Source organism: Zootoca vivipara, chromosome Z1 (genome assembly GCF_965207765.1).
Source record: "Zootoca vivipara chromosome Z1, rZooViv2.hap1.1, whole genome shotgun sequence".
NCBI classification, from domain to species: domain Eukaryota; kingdom Metazoa; phylum Chordata; class Lepidosauria; order Squamata; family Lacertidae; genus Zootoca; species Zootoca vivipara.
The window spans coordinates 37,971,591-37,988,643 of NC_142583.1; the positions used below are offsets into that span (position 1 = coordinate 37,971,591).

General features: G+C 41.3%; 1 protein-coding gene across 1 annotated transcript in view; it reads right to left on the minus strand.

Moving 5' to 3' along the window:
* Window positions 1-3,294: 3,294 nt before the first annotated feature.
* EDNRA (endothelin receptor type A) overlaps window positions 3,295-17,053 on the minus strand; it is a 28,609-nt gene continuing 14,850 nt past the window's right edge. The window contains exons 5-8 of the mRNA XM_035112417.3: window positions 13,443-13,595; window positions 11,999-12,132; window positions 9,474-9,582; window positions 3,295-7,493 (exon numbers count right to left, since the gene is read on the minus strand). Of these exons, the coding sequence (XP_034968308.1) occupies window positions 7,353-7,493; window positions 9,474-9,582; window positions 11,999-12,132; window positions 13,443-13,595 (537 nt within the window). The 3' untranslated portion in view covers window positions 3,295-7,352. The remainder of the gene's footprint in view (window positions 7,494-9,473; window positions 9,583-11,998; window positions 12,133-13,442; window positions 13,596-17,053) is intronic.

Consider the following 17,053-nt stretch of genomic DNA (forward strand, 5'->3'; position numbering starts at 1 on the left):
ATAGAACTGCTTTTCATTTGAGGCAAAAGAAGAGATTACCGGTATGCATCATGGTGTGTGTGTGTGTGCAGTTTGAGTTTTTCTTTATCTGGCTAGTAAATGTCTCTGCTTGGCCTGCTTTGGAAAGATGAGAGGCAGCTGCAGATTGCTTCTGGTAGTTAAGCAAACCATAAAAGGAGGGGGATTGTGAAATAGGTACATAACAGATGTTTGTGATTGTGAGATGTTTGCTGGCAGGATGTTATGGCTATCTGGGTGTGGACAGTTCACTACTTTCTCAACACAGGGTATAAGAAGAAAAGGTATCAGTCTACTACCATGGGGGTATAAATTGTAAAATAAGTGACAAGAAATGTTTGATCTATGAAACTGGAGGCCATTATACATTACATATATGTTAATATATTCCTCTCAAGACTCACTTCTCGACAATTTACAAAACGTTGGTTAAACATTATGCTTTTTCCAGCTGTTTGAGCAACTTTCTGAAACCATTTCAGAAAACAGTTGCAAATGGCGGGAAAACAAATGGAGCAATTTTCTGAAACTATTTTTTCTCTGAAAGAATGCTAAAGAACTCTTTAAGGCAGTGATGGCCAAACTTGGTGCCCTCCTCCTGTTTTTGGACTACAATTCCCATCATCCCTGACCACTGGTCCTTTTAGCTAGGGGTGATGGGAGTTGTAGTCCAAAAACAGCTGGAAGGCCCATTTTAACCTGCTTTAAGGACTGCTTTAAGGACCAGCAACCTCAAAAAGTAGGTTGGTTTGGAATTCCAGCATAGCCAAGTGCATTTGTGCAGTGTGCGTAGAATTCCAGTGGGGTGTGGAATTTTCATATATTTTTGTACAGAACAGCCACAGGAGACTAACAGTGACTGTTGTAACGCATAAAGCTGTGAAAGTGTGAATCAAGCAGCAATTGATTTCAACAGCAATCATGTCTACATGGAGGGAGAGAGAAATCTTGCTGACAGTTGACTGAGGTTTCGGAGGTCAGTTCACTTTTCATCTTTCTCTAGAGAAAAAGCAGTTGACCTACATTTTTAGATCACCCCCTCTTTCTGCTTCTTCTGTGGTACACATGGCATGTGTGTATTGTATCGAGATTTGTCAAGACCCTTCTTTATGATGCCTTACGTGTGCCCCACCAATTGTAAAAATAGCTGCCCTTTTTAATAGGCCGAAAAGGCGCAAATTAAGAGATAGCTGCTGATCCATGTTTGCAATGGTACAGTTCCCTTAGTGGAATTATGTGAGGCAAGGCAAGTAAACACTTAATAGATGGTGTCATTTGGGGAGATATCACTCTATTCGACCTTACAAAAAAAAATTGTACTTCTATGATACTGTACCATAATATTTGATTATAATGCTTTGACTGCCTTTTTTTTTATGCCAAGAGTGTTAGGAACAAGGGAAGCTGCCTTATACTACTGAGTCAGACCATAGGAACAAGGGGAGCTGAGTTGGACCATTGGACCATCAAGCTCAGTATTGTATACACACTGCCTGCCAGTAGCTCTCCCAGTTTTTGCTTTGGAGTCTCCTCCAGCCCTACTGGAGATGCCGGGGACCGAATTGGAACTTTCCCATGGATTACTAAGCTATGCCCCTTACCCAAAGTACATTGAGTAAAGTACATTGTAGAAGGAGTCTTCTTTTGTACAAGAGCAACTGTTTTAAATATATTTTTGAAGCTATCTTAGCCTAAATAGATCAATGTAAGGTTTGCTTCTGTGGGATAGTATCTTTACCACCAGCCAGCCCCATATTCTTTCTGCCTCCTCCCTCCAAAGCAGGAATGGGGTATTTGTGGCCCTCTAGATGTTGTTTTTGGATTAAAATTCCCTTTTCTCTGCCCACTGGCCATGCTTGCTGAGGCTAATGGGTGTTGAAGCCTAGCAATATATGGTGCGTGGAAGCTGGACTTCCATTGCCAGGGACCAGAGAAGATTGTATGGCTGTGTCACACATTCCTATATGTTTGCACCTTTTTGCAAGGCACTTTGAGAGCCATCCTTGATTGAAAGGTGGGACATAACTACAATAAATAATGGATATTAATATAAATAAAGCCATTTCAGAACCTGTACTCACATATACATAAAGGATGGCAACCCCATATTTTTTGTTGTTGCTTGCAGAAATCTCTCTTCCACTGTCCATGTTCAGTAAATGCTGTGACTCTTTCAGCTGCCGCCTTCTCATGGTTAGTAGATGGGACAGCCACACTTTGTTACTCACCTTAGTTGTTTTCCTGGTGGGCCAAGCACACACAGTGAAGGGGGCTAGTGAGTTCTCCACATTGCTCATATGTGGGGAGAGTCTGCAACTAACAGTTAAGACCATAAACAAAAGTGAGGGGAGATGGTCCTAACAGGTCAATGTTTTTCTGCTCCCCTTCATCCCCATTGGTGCTGATGTGATATATTAAGCAGAACAGTATTACCATGATGTGGGAGAAAACCAGTAGGCAATGGCAATCAAGCCAAACTAATATGGTGAACATTCTGGGGCATGATTGCGTCAGTTATCTGAATAAGGATATATTGTGGTGTTGCCTCAGATATGTGTACCTTGCCAACCCTTTCCACTGTGATACCAAAGTCAAAGCATCACACAGGTTTTTTGTGTATGCTATACCAAGCTTGTTTCCCCCCGCTGAGCCGTGGCTGCAAATTGGACACATTTAGCTTGGATTTTAGTGGCCCTGCTTCCTAGGTACCATGTGTGCAGCAAGATGGGCAGGACAGAGAAGATTACAGCATAGGCTGAGCTAGTGGGAGATTACAACGGTGCTTGTATGAATCTGCATTTTGTCTGCTGCTGCCCCAAGACTGTGATTATCTAGTAGCGTTCCATGGCCAATGAGCATGCTCATTAAATATTTTTTGAACGTCAAGTTTCCCTGAGCCTGCTGCTACCACTCTCTTGTGTGGGGCTACTGTCATTTTGGCTACATATTAGATAGTGCTTACATTTGAAGATTGGAAATAGAGGGAATGCATATTAACAGGGTAGAACCAAGACGTTTTTCCACTGAAGGAGCGGTTAGTGTCCCATCCCCATTCCAAGCACAGAAGACAATCAGACTAGCAGCTGGATCCTACTTCAACACTGGTGATTCTCCAGTGAGAGCATCTGCTTTGCTAAGGGCCCACAGGGTAGACTAACTCAAGCAAACAGCTAGGAGTAACAGCACTCCAGCATTTCTGACTTGAGGCAGCTGCCTCTCTCTGCCCAGCAACAGGGCCAGCTCATAATAAGAATAATTATGCTGATGAGTAAGGAGCACAAAGAATATACAGTCCTTTTATTACAATTAGAAGTGTGGTAACAGAAATATGGTTTCCTGAATTGTGGTAATGGAAATGCAGGCTTTCAAAAGGCTGAGGAAAGGAGGAGGGGGGAATGAAAAATCAAATATTTCACTCTACTCATGGCTCTAGTAAACCACTGCAATGTGAAGTGGTAAAATCAGGAGTATAAATGGCTCTCCAGAGAAATCAAATTGTTAGCACATTGCACGTCCTGCCATATTGACACTGAAGTTGACTCCACTGTCTTGGAACCAGAAAAAGTTATTTATGTCACTGTATAAGGATATTTATATTCCTACAGTGTTATGCATAGGCTGTTTAGAATATAATTTTTTAAAACATTTGTTCCTATTAAAAATTACACATTACTATTTTGCTTGAAATCATGAACATATACATATGTATACAAACAGACAGAAGCCATGAAAATAAGCACTCATAATAATACATAGACATTTACATAGGATAGTTTATATATATATACACATACATATTACAATATTACACTCTATCTGTAAAGCTTTTTGGAATTGTTTAGCAGATTTAACTGTAGGCACTTTGGCCTAAACCCAACACAAAGTTAGGCCAGCCATTGATTTGCATCTGACTTAGTAAATTATGCACAGAATTGTGTCTTCCACTTGAAATACAGCTGAATGTTCAGATTCACATGGCTATTTTCCTCTGCTAGGCACCACAGGTGCTATGAATCTCCTGGCAGTTTTCCTGTAGCATGCATATTGTATACTACACTGCTAGATGTAATACATTTTGATGGGTAATAAAATGCTACCTGTATGGCAATAGCAGCCAAAAAGAACCCCTGCCACATGGTAGAGGTTATGACAATGATGAGGATGTTATTATGCAGTTACATGGATTCAAATATCACTCTTTTTTTGTTATTGTATTTGTGAGTTGCCGGTTCCTTCAGGAGATGCTCAAGGCAACATACATCAATTCAAAGTAGAAAACTGATAAGATATCAAAATTTAACGCCTTTAAAATGCTACATTGCCAAGAGCAGTGGTCTGGCTGATTTATAATTGTTGCAAATGAATTCTGAACATTGGAATATGCCTGAAGAAGTGACCCCCCCCCACCCCTGGCCACTCACGTACAGAAGGGGTAATAACAGTTGGGACTGATTCCAGGATTTCCCTGTGCAATTCCGAACATATTGGCTGCAACCTTCATTACTTATTTGTATATCCCACTAAAGCTAATAGGACTCACATATCAGACAATAAGATCTGGAGCCATTGTGAACTGGATATGTACTGCAAAACCGAGGGGAGCAGAATGGTTTGTAGCAAAACTGAAATACTGGATGGTCTAAAGCAGGCATCCCCAAACTTTGGCCCTCCAGATGTTTTGGACTACAATTCCCATCATCCCTGACCACTGGTCCTGTTAGCTAGGGATCATGGGAGTTGTAGGCCAAAACATCTGGAGGGCCGCAGTTTGGGGATGCCTGGTCTAAAGCAATGTGGAGATAACAAATATTTTTCTATCACTGTTGTATTCAAAAGGGGATTTTGATGCACAAACAACAGGAGCAAAGAAGGATAAATAAAATGCTTTTACAATGGACTTACTTCCAGGAATACCTTGTATTTGTTGGGTTTTCTTGTTTAATTTTTATTAAGAAGCTTGTGCAAATTTCAGTCTAGTCTAAATCAACCTCACCATCACAAGAGGCACTCACCCTGGTTTTCCATCATGAGGGATTTGGCCACAAACACAATCTTCTGCTGCCCACAAAGGATCTGACCAAAAAAAACAATATTTTGCCAAGGCATGCTTGGATACATATTCCCCATTCATGTTGCAATACTCATACGAGCTGGGCTGAACTGGTGGATTAGGGTGCAACTAAATGAAATGGAGGGCTGCTATCAGGGCCTCCTGATTTCTAAGTTCCAAGCAGACATAGGCAGCACCAAACTAGAATAGGAGCACAGTCTTGGAGAAGGGAGGTTTAGCTTTCCTGCCTGAGCTGTTTTCCCTATCTAAATAGAACCTCCAATGCTGCTCTTTGACCCATGGGCGGAAATGTGCATAACTTTCAGAGTGCTCAGGCATTAGTGGGCCATACTAATGTGGACTTATACAAAGAACAATGCAATCCTGCTCATGTATGTTCAGAAGTAAGCTCAGTGGGATTTACTCTCACTTAAGCAGGTGTAAGGTTGCAGTCAGAATGCATCTAGAGCAGGCACCCCCAAACTTCGGCCCTCCAGATGTTTTGGACTACAATTCCCATCATCCCTGACCACTGGTCCTGTTAGCTAGGGATCATGGGAGTTGTAGGCCAAAACATCTGGAGGGCTGAAGTTTGGGGGTGCCTGCCTTAAGCAGTTAATTAAATAGGAAAAAAACTGTGTAGGGAAAGTGCATGTGTATATAGTTATTTAAACTTTAATTCCCTGTCTTAAAAAATAATAATTACAAGACAACCATGAAAGCAGAAAAAAGATTAAGATAAAAAGCAGTTTCAAACAAGTAAGCAGGTCAGCATACAAAAGTTAATAATTCCTGAATAAATGTTTTCATAATGCTATTCACAGAATTAAAATGTTTTCAAATGTTTACTACACAGTTCTAAGCAGTCAGAGGTGTCCCACAGAGACTTACTCTTAACACAAATGTGCATAGGATTGCAACCTTAAAAGCACATATTGGTGCTGCCACAATAAAAGCCCCTTCTCTGGCACTAGCAAAGCACATGTGATTTAATGAGAGTCTAGAGAGCACAGCCTCAGAAGACAATCTTATGGAACTCTTTAGGTGGGGTGGACCGAAAGTAGATTGAGGTGATTTGCAATAGTTCAGCAAAGGTCTCTTGCTTCCACTTGTTTCATGACAGAAATTAGAAATACTGTGGCATTCCCATTTTGATTTGCCCCCATAACAGATCCTATCAGATTAGAGCAGGGCTTACCAAACTTGGGTCTCCAGCTGTTTTTCAACTACAATTTCCTCATCCCTGACCACTGGGTCCAACAACAGCTGGAGTTTGGGAAAGATTAGAGTATAAGGCTCATAGTCAAATAAGAAAGATGAAACATGGCTAGTGAATGGGTTTCAAAATGTGATCTCACAGGGGAATCACATTTATATCACAAATATACCTGGTTCATAAGGAGTCTGCATATCTCTTTTATTTCAGTACCTTTTGGCCCTCAGTTTATGTCCTATGCATCTAGCAATGTACACAAAATACAATTATCCAGTTCATGCATCATTTGCATTTATCTGTTAAGCAAATGCTTCAGAGTATATATAGCAATTTTGGCTGATGAGTTTTTGTGGCTGGAGTTCCTTTGTCTTTCGGCTTACTGAGAGGGGATAGGGAAGCTATGGGGAGCTTGCTGCAGTGTGGTGTGTGGCAGTGGAGCCAATCAGATGCCCCCATTGCCATGCACTGCAACAAGCTCTTTTTGCCTCATTCCTCCCCTCTTGGCAGCCATCAGTGGCCTGCTGTGTTGGAAAGCCAGGAGGACAATGGAAGCCCACCTGCCCTGCCTCACTGGCCCCTGCTATTAAAAAGGCTTCTGGCTGAACATGCTTTTAAATATGGAATACACTTACTAAACTATCTCATGTCAAGGGAATGGGAACACAGGGCATCTATAGGTCCTACGTTTTGTCAGTCTTTCAAAACAATTCCATCACGACTCACAGTGATGTACGAAATTCTTCAAAACGGCAGCATGCGCAATACACTTTCTGAGAAGGTCCACCTGGAGTCTGCAGATAGTTTGCAGAACGCTGTGCAGATTCTTCTTGTTTCCACCAAAATGTGAATTTCTTTGTAAGGGGGGAGGGCAAAGCTTTCTTGCTACCATTTAGAAATCTGTACAGAGCTTCACCTGTGGACACTTTGGTCATCTTTGGAATTAAGTGCTAGGGCATTGAGCCTTCAAATGAAATGTGCTTATTGAATCCCAGGTCGTTTTTCTGTTTATAAAGCTGCAGGGCACCATTTCTGTTTCCACCAATAGCAAAGTGCAGCCTCCACCAAATGTCAGTTTAAACTGTCCTTGTGGATGCTCCGTTCTGTGTTGTGATTGTTCAGTTCGTTGTTTTTCCACTGAATACTTGTCCCGTTCATCGGAACAGATGAGACTTGACTCCCTGTCTGGTAGCACTTACAGCCGAAGCATGACTGGCAAGAGAAAGATTCCAAACCATGTTAATATTCCATTCCAGGGGAGGGGCAGAATTAGACTTTTAAAATACTGGATTGTTTTTCTTATGATACTAAATATAGGCTCATTTCAGACAACATGCTAAACCATGGTTTGCACCAACCATAGTTTGGAACCCAAACCATGGCTTCAACTTCTAAATGTACAGCATGCAAACCATGGTTTAGAGCAACCTTCCCCAACCTCGTGCTCTGTAGATGTTTTAGACAAAAGCTCCACCACCCCAAGCCAACAGGGCCAGAGGTCAAGGATTATGATCAGGGTGTTGTAGTCAAAAACAACAGGTTAGAAAAGTCTAATTTAGTACTTCCATTTTATACCTTCTTAGAAGTCAATGTCACCCTTGTCTTAATGGCATTGCATTCTCTGGAGGCAAAGCAGCAGCTGCAATTGCGGTTTGCCCATTTAGACATTACACCAAATCACAGTTAGCACAAACCATGGTTTGCAAAACTACTTCAGAATATTGTATCTGAATCTGGTTTCCTAGTTAGTCAGCCATAGACCATGGTATGTCAATACAAACATCACATCACATCACATCATATCATAAGTAAGCTTCCTTAGTCATGGTTTGGTGCAGTGTCTGAATTGAGTCACTCTGTAAGTACATCAGGGCCTGGACTCTACAGTCCCAACTTGGCCAAAGTATTGAATTCAATATTAGCTTTTCCTGAGTAAGCTGTTCAAGACATTCCTGCATACCAGCTGGACCAATATTTATTGGTTTACTATTAAAAGATCTCCAAATAAGCATACCAAAGAATTAATGCCATAAGCTGAATAGAGATTGGTCCAAATTTAAGCTCATTGGTTTCAATGAGCTTTAGTGCACCTAACTTTGTATCTTATCTGTTTCATCATATTCATATAGATTGCAATATAAAACATGCATGCTGTTATTTACTCATCCTTCCTATACTTCTATAGTATACTGTTACTCATACTTCCTATACTTCCTGTTGCTGTTCATCCTGGAGAGCTTTGTTGTAGTGGGAAGATTTGAAAATATGGCCCTTATGAACAGTTAACTACCAATCAAAGCACAAGGGATACTTTCACAAACAGCAACATGCACAAATGTGATTAGCATTTCAGTTAATTCTCTTTTTCACCAAATGAAACTGGTCCCTCAAGATTGAGGAGGCTGGCTTATTTGAACAGAAGTAAGTGGTTGGTGAAAAGAGGATTATCCTCTTTGTTATGAAATCTGACAGCAGAAGGAATCAGGCGGACAAGTCAAGCGGACTAAATTGCAGAAGAAATAGGCAAAGACTGACTTGATTACACTGGGCACAGTCAGGACATGACAGTGCAACATTCCTGGGGTCTCCTTCACTTTAGCTCTTTATGAAAAGCTCAGGAGTGGATTTTCTCTACGGGAAGCTGTATCTTACAAAGGAAAGGATGTGGGTGAATTTACAACCCTCCAGTGTAAAGTTGAGGTCAAAATCTGTAGTGTGGAATCACGAAGCTCAAGTTCTTAACTCAAAATCCTGCTCATTTACTGAAGAGCCAACTGAGAGCCATGCTACAACTTCCTTTACCATAAATTTCTGCACCAGAAGTAATAATCTATGAAGTGACCACAGAATTCATAAAACCACAGAATTCTATTGCCCTGTGGAATAAATCCCTCCATAAACTCCCCTCCCCAATCCAAATACCTAAAAGGGAGGCACGGTATTCTAAATTTTGCTAAATGCCTTTCAGGAATAACATATAGGCAAACAATAACTTGTTCAGGCAAATGTTGCTGAATGTTGCATGAGTGGATCATTTCATGCTTTATGACTAAAAGATTCTCATGGGTCTCCCATTGGTTATGTGACCAATCAGTGGGTGGGAAGAAATAATGCTACACTTTCACATTTTCTCCCTTAGATGCATATTTTGACAGCTTAATTTCCTTCCTTATAATACATCACAATCCTTACCTGGAAACAGTTTTTGAACTTCTTGCTGACAAAATAGAGTGCTATAGGGTTTATGCAGGAATTTATGGTCGCTAAATTCATGCCGATATAATCGAGTGTCAGCAAAAAGCTAGGGTTAAAAAAGAAAGCAAAACATCACAACCTTTTTCATTCTGGGAGCATATTACATATAGCTTTGTGAAATCCCTTCTTGGGTACCTACCTAGCAAAAAATATGATCATACAGAATATGTCCTGTTTGAAGCTAGACTGTGACACATGCACAAATTAGTATTAAGAAGTGTCTGTCAGCTGTGGAGAATTTGCATAGAGCTTAAGAGCACTTGGTCAAACAAGTGGAATGCTTCAAAATAACTTTCAGAGTGCCTCTCTTGATATGAACCTATGCAGACCCTCTGATCCTCATCTGAGGACCTCTTCTGGTGCCGCTTCTTAGGACATTTGGAGAGCAGTGACAAAGGAAACAGCCTTTTCAGTTGTGGCTCCCTGGTGGGTGGGCTATCTGGTGCCAGGATTAAAAACCTTTCAGTGCCAGGTAAAAAAAATTCCTTCAGTAGCACCTTAAAGACCAACTAAGTTTATATTTTGGTATGAGCTTTCGTGTGCATGCACACTTCTTCAGATACACTAGAAACAGAAGTGTCAGACCCTATATATATACAGAGGGTGGTGGGGGTGGGTGGGAATGGGTGATGGGCTGATGGGAGTGGTAAACCTGTAGATGGCTGTTAACGACTGCTGATGACTGCAATTGGTCCTGCGGGGAAAAAGCAAGGGCTGAGGCGCTAAAGAAAGCTTGATCATGCATAATGAGATAAGAATCCTATGTCTTTGTTCATCCCAGGTGGCTCCATGGTTTTAAGCTTGGTAATGAGTTCCAATTCAGCAAGTTCTCTTTCCAGTCTGTTCCTGAAATTTTTCTGTAATAAAACAGCTGCTTTGAGATCTTGTATAGAATGTCCTGGGAGATTGAAGTGTTCTCCTACTGGTTTCTCTGTCTTGTAGTTCCTGATGTCAGATTTATGTCCATTTATCCTTTGGCGTAGGCCGTTTGCTTCCAGTCAAGCAATTGAATCGATTCCTCCCTGATTAGCTACCTACCTGTAACTTTCAGTGCCAGGTAAAAGCATATTTCTTCTCCCAGGCATTTGGTGGACTGTAATAAAGGTTGCTGTGTATTGGTGAAATGCAATGTGCTGTGAAAGTTTTTTTTTGCAGTTTTTCTGGGTCTGTTATGGGCTATTTGACATCTTACGTAGTGTCTTTGTTATGTTATGTTATGATCTTTTTTAAGTCACTCAGAAACTTTTTCGTAGCAAGTGACAAATAAGTCAGATAGATAAATAAATAAACAAGCAGGTCTTCTTGTACAAAACCAAGTAGAGGGATCATGCGCTCGTGGAGCCCACTCAGGCATGCCCCCGGTCTACAGCACCATGTGAAACAGTTCATGCTCTTCAGCAGGTAACCCAACACTCTGGAAAGGCTTTTCAGGGCTACAAGAGGGGAAGAGGAGAAGGGAAAGCTTGTGCAAGTTGCCTTTTGCGTGCGTAACCATTGGCTACAACCCTCATTAGATAAATAACCTGTGCTAACCACAGTAAGGGGTTAGAAGAGAAAGATGGAAGGCATCGCCAAGAGCAAGAGCTCAGAGTTTGGGGTTGTTGTTTTTTTTTTAATATAAATCTGTACACCACTTAGAAATCCTGAATATCAAGTTGTATATAAATACGTGAAATAAATTAATAAATACCACAGGGCCAGATAAGGTATGCTCTGGGATGTAAAAACCTGACCTAGCCTTTTAATCTCCATTCTTATAAAATAAAAAGGGGGTATTTTTTTTTTTAAAAAAATATTTAAACAGGACAAGTTCATGCAAGCATCTTGGCGACTGCAAAGGAGCGCAGTGATCCCTTGGGTGTGCCTTTATTTTTCAGTGTCTGACTGCAAGTAGTTGAAGGCCAATTGCGATGTAATATTATTATGTGCTTTTATGTTTCCTTTCATGAAATGTGTGTCTAGAGCCACAATTTTGTGCGTGTCTTCAAGCACTTCATAGATGGAGCGCTTTCCACATTTTTTTCCTGGATATGATGAGCTTCAGGTTCGGCTACACACAGCGGCGTTTCAACATCCAAAAGTGCCACATTACAAAGCGCGATGTACACTGATGGCTCTATAAATAATACTAGGAATAATAAGAAATGCTTCTGTGTGACCTGGATAATGATCTGTGGAAAAGAGATGTCTGCTTTTTTACAGTCTGCACTAAATCCTGCTGATGTAGCTAATCAGGGAGGAATCGATTCAATTGTTTGACTGGAAGCAATAAAGAAGTAGAGAGAAGTGGGCAAAGCAATACAGAGCCAAACCAAATATGCCCCACCAACCACCTTGCATGAAATGTAAAACAAGTAGCTTTTAAATACCCATTTCCAGTTGCACATGCGCTGGTGCCAATTGGCTGCTCTATTCACCTGCCCCCTTGGCGCATTATCTACAACCCAAATTTAAAACCATACCTCAGCAATTCACATCTTTTAGGGTCTTTTTCGGAATACAACATTTGCTTCAAGATCCGGCTCAAATGGAGAGGAAACCAGCAAAGAGCAAAGATGACAACTAAGCAGAAAACCGTCTTTGCGACTTCTCGTCTCTGGAGGATGAAAGGACATGTAAGAATTCGCAGATGTGGGCCAAGCAAAGTGCAAAGCTACTGGGAATAAAATGGAAGCTGTCCAAATATAAGAAAAGCTTATGACTATGAAGGCACACAGCTAGTTACTGGTGATATTGCAATGATTACTCAGGGGAAACCGCCATACGCATGGGGAGCTTTTAATTTCACCTAGGTCCTTTCCACTCCGCAGATTATTATGGACTTTGTGCAGTTCATGCATGTAGGATTTTCACAGCATGCACATGATGTCATCCTCATCCAAGCTGGCCTTAGTACCCAGGTTCATATCTCCATTCAAGTCATGAAACTCCCTGAGCAACATTGGGCCAGCGGCTGTCTTTCAACTTAACCTGCCTTGCAGGTTGTTGTGATAAAACACATCTTTGAGCTCCTTTATGTAAAGGTGGGATATAAAGGTAATGATAAACAATAAAAGTAAAATGAGACCTCATGTTTTTCCTGCATCCCATATTATGTCCCCCCCCCCAAAAAAAATTTGGGATTTACCATTTCTCTGATAGTGCTGGCAGCGGCGATTTATTGGATTTTCTGCAGAAAGGATGCATCCAGTTTAAGTGGGAAAATAGTATGGGGCTGCATTTTGTTGAGGGTGGAATCGTGTGGGCTCTGCACAAAATTTGCACTCTTGACCAAACCTGAGTCCACAATAAACCATTTGGAAACACTCTCATTCTAATGGCCAGCTGCTGCAGTCTTCTCATCAACTCTTTTTATTGTGTACAGCTTCAGAACAGTCATCAGTGGACTTCAACTGATGTACCGTATATCAATCTCAGGAGCCAGGTAAGCATTAAAAAAAAGTTCCAAACTGGATTTGCAAAACGTTCATAACTACATTAATCATCCCCTATCACTGCCAGAAATGTATTGTTACTCAGACTTGGCTAAAGTAGAAATGATAATATGTTGAGAAGCAAAAATGTAGGAATGTATCTTTGGCACATTGTTAACTGGAGTTCAAGGAATTCAGAAAGTAGGATTTTAAGGTTAGAAAGTGAGCAAGCAAAGCTGTCACACTTGTTATAAAAAAGGAAGCAACCCTGTCTGGCCTCTGAAGGCATTGCGTCTGCATCGGCTGCCTGCACTTGAGATTACCCTTATGTTCTGAGTTTGCCTGAATACCTTTGGGTCAAAACTCATCTTTTGCCATAGCTTCTATTTTTGGAATGCCTTTGATTACAGCTCGCTCTAAAAAGTTCGAAAAGAGAGCGCACGAAAAATACACATCAGAAAATGTTTCCTAGGCATTTCCCTCCCTTCCTTACCTGCTTCAGATGTTCACTGAGAGCTATTCTCAGATTGCTCTTCCTCCTGTTCAGCATTTCACAGGTCATGAGGGTGTAAAAGAAGGCGGTGCATGCAAGCGGCATGCAAAAGTAGAAACCAAAGAGCCACCAGTCCTTTGCTTTGGCATAAAACTGCAGAGGAGAGAACCAAAATGGGACAACTTATTGTTCAATGCAATGGCTTTTTGCATTGACGCCCGCCAAGGGCAACATTCAGAAATCAAGCAGTAGGAGAACGTTCCGTTTCATTACCGTTCGACTGCCCTGTTTACACTCGCATGTATGTGGGTACACACAGACACAACTGCCAGTGATAGAATCCTCTCCCTGCCAGTTGAAACTTACGGGTGACAGTATAGTGTCTTCCACTGTACCTGATGCAGCAGACAAGATTAGGTCCTCTAGAATAGGCCATGTGGCCCCAGAAAAAAATAGCTAGAGGGGGGCTTAGGAAAGCTGCTTTTGCTCCCTAACATCTGTCCCCTGAAGTGGTCTGCCTAAGAGTAGAGGCAGCCCTGTTTACTCGGGTCAAGGCACCTTCCAATCTGTTTTGGCTTGGGACTTCGGACTCTCTGTAGATGTGAAAGCATGTGCGGAAAGAAAGCAACTAGGCAAAACTGACCCAAATCTCAACTTTCAAATCCCAGGGATCCGTGACATGGTTACCAACATTTGTGCTAAAATCAAAGGGCAATAGAAGTCTTGCTAAATAGCTTGTCCCAGTGAAAACTCTGCTTCGTTACCTTTTAAGGCTTTTGCGAATGGCTTTGATTCCAAAAGGTCCAGGTTAAGAATGTCTTGTAAGTGTAATCGTGCTCTGCTATCAGTAGCAAGATTAACTGCCTTGCTCATGTACCAGGCAGAAAGAGGCCACTTAAGCATGCACTAGTCTGGAAAATGTGGAGCCCAGATTGCTGTTTCCAGTGACTTTCAATCCATGGTTTCTTTAACACCCCCTGGCCAGAATGCAACCCTTTACATGGTATGTTCGCTATGTGACAAGAAGCAGCGGGTGGCTGGGACATCCCAGTACATTTCACAATTAAAGTTAAGGGCTGCTGGGGATTTTGGGCGAGTATCTTTCACAAAAACACTTCACAGTTCTGCTAATAACTATAAACAATTCTTTGCCATTTCTAGAGATAACACACATGCACAAACATATTACTATCTCTTGATTATTGGTCACTAGAAGGTATGTGTATAGAGGGGAATCCTTGTTTTCTCACAATATTTTCCCATCGGTTGTTAATTCTTAGCAGATGTCATTTTCCTCGTTCCCACACTGGAATATGATGATGTTAATAGCTGAGGATTACATGTGGTTCTTTGCTACTGTTCAAAGGAGTCAGAAGTCTGCCGCTCTGTTTATGCATATTTCAACGGCAGAGCTAGCTTTGGAAGAGGAAGATTAAAGCTTTTACCACAAATTAATATATTCTTAATGAAGCAATATTTTTAGCCATTTTATAATTGCAGGCTTTGGCTATATTGGGGGGGGGAGAGAAAGAGGGATGGGGGTGAGGGAAGGAGGGAGTTGCACAGGAGAGCAATTTACTTCAGGCCCTTTAGCCTGCGGCCCGAATGTAAAACTTTCTCATTTCAAAGATCTTTCACAGATGATGCCACCGAATCAATGGCAATGCTGTGAGAAAGTGCTAGTTAGCTAACTGTTGGCAGCCATGGAACTGAAGGAAATGCTTCCCTTGAGATATTTCACATTAAAGTAGGGCAAAGTTTAGACCAAAATGGATTCTTATCTGTTTGCTTCTTTCAGATATTTAGACGGAATCAAAACAATAAAAATAGCAAATTGGCAGCAATAACACTGAAAGATTGTCAGGTCAAATTTAGCCTCCGAGGGGAGGGCATTGCCTCAGTTTAGACCTCTATTGTGCAGCCAACTCCTTCCTTACAACTGTCCTCCTCCTCATTGATTTCATGTTGTTTCATGGAACGTTGTCATAAGGTGCTTGAAGAAGTTGGAACTGATAGCCACCCTGCAGGACCAGGATTAAATGTATTTCTGCACTACAAAGCAGGAAAGTGGTTACTGTACTTTCATGGATTCCTAAAGGTGTAACTACACCAGATCTTTTTATTACTCTTGAAAGGGTTCTAGGAACTGGTCCAAGTTTGTTGGCTTCATCACTATTTCTCTATGCAACAAAAAAACTGCGAACCTTCTGGCTCTTTTGCATGTCTCAAGGCCTCTTCACACAGCCACCGATAATACAGCAACCATGTATAAAACACCTGCCCATGCAATCATCTGCAAGTACAGGCCATATTTAATGCAAGTTTGCAAGCTGAGAAGAAGTCAGAGACTCTATAGAGCAGGCATCCCCAAACTTCGACCCTCCAGATGTTTTGGACTACAATTCCCATCTTCCCCGACCATTGGTCCTGTTAGCTAGGGATCATGGGAGTTGTAGGCAAAAACATCTGGAGGGCCGCAGTTTGGGGATGCCTGCTATAGAGAGCGGTTGTCAGTCAAAGTAGACAATACTGAGCTAGATGGACCAGTGGCCTAACTGGGTATAAGGCAGCTTCTTGCTGCATCCAACAATGGAAGTGGAACACAGGTCTAGTAGCCACCAATAGCCCTACCCTCCATGTTTTTACACTGTTGGGTCCTTTCCCACTTGACCTCATATGAACAGATGAAAATGCAATTGGTCTTTCCAAACTACAACTGCTTACATTTACTTTCCTAGCCCTCTAAACAGGAGATGCCAGCAGGGAATTGGATCTGGGACCTTCATCATCATACAAAGCATGAAAATTCACAGGGGGAAGGAATTTTCCTTGGTTCTATCAAAACAGCACACCTCGTGTAGATACAACAAATCTATCTTCTCCCACTAGTGCTAAATTGCTGTGCTACAGGGGGGAAAGCAATGCTTGAAAGAATAGCAAAGGCTGCATCCAACCAATTTAGAATTTTAAAGGAGTGACACTTTGGGCATTTTGAAGCTGTAAAATGTCTGCAAATGATTAATTATGGCAATTAAGCTTACACGGATCTTCCATCAAGTTTTGTACTTTGATGTAAGTGACACAGGCATTCTTTTGTTTGCCGTACGAGTACACATGGAACTAGTCTTCTACAGGAAACGTGCTCTTTCACATGTTCCCTAAAGCACTTGGCCTTTTGGGATTTACATCCTAGCACAAATATTTGAAAGAAGGGCTATCAAAAATAATAATAGCTAAGAGGTTTCTAAGACCACTGAAAATGAGATAACCATAAAGTTTTACTAAAGTCAGCTGACATGATTTATTGTAACATTTGCTACAATACTTAAGGAGAGGCTTTCCCTTTTAATCCTCCTTTCATTTATTTGGAGGTTATGTGACTATGCCCTCCCTCTGCTCTACATTATCTTCTTCAGTTACACAAAAATTAACATTCTGGAATTGGAAGTCACCAAAATATAAGGGGGAGGAACCCTGTTGCAATTGAAAGTTTGCTTTTATAATGTTTTGGGAAAGCAGAATGGGAGACTATTTTTCTTAGGGAGAAATGGGGTGGGGTGGGATTTCCTTATGTATTTAATAAAAACAGATTATAAGCAGTTGCACATGTC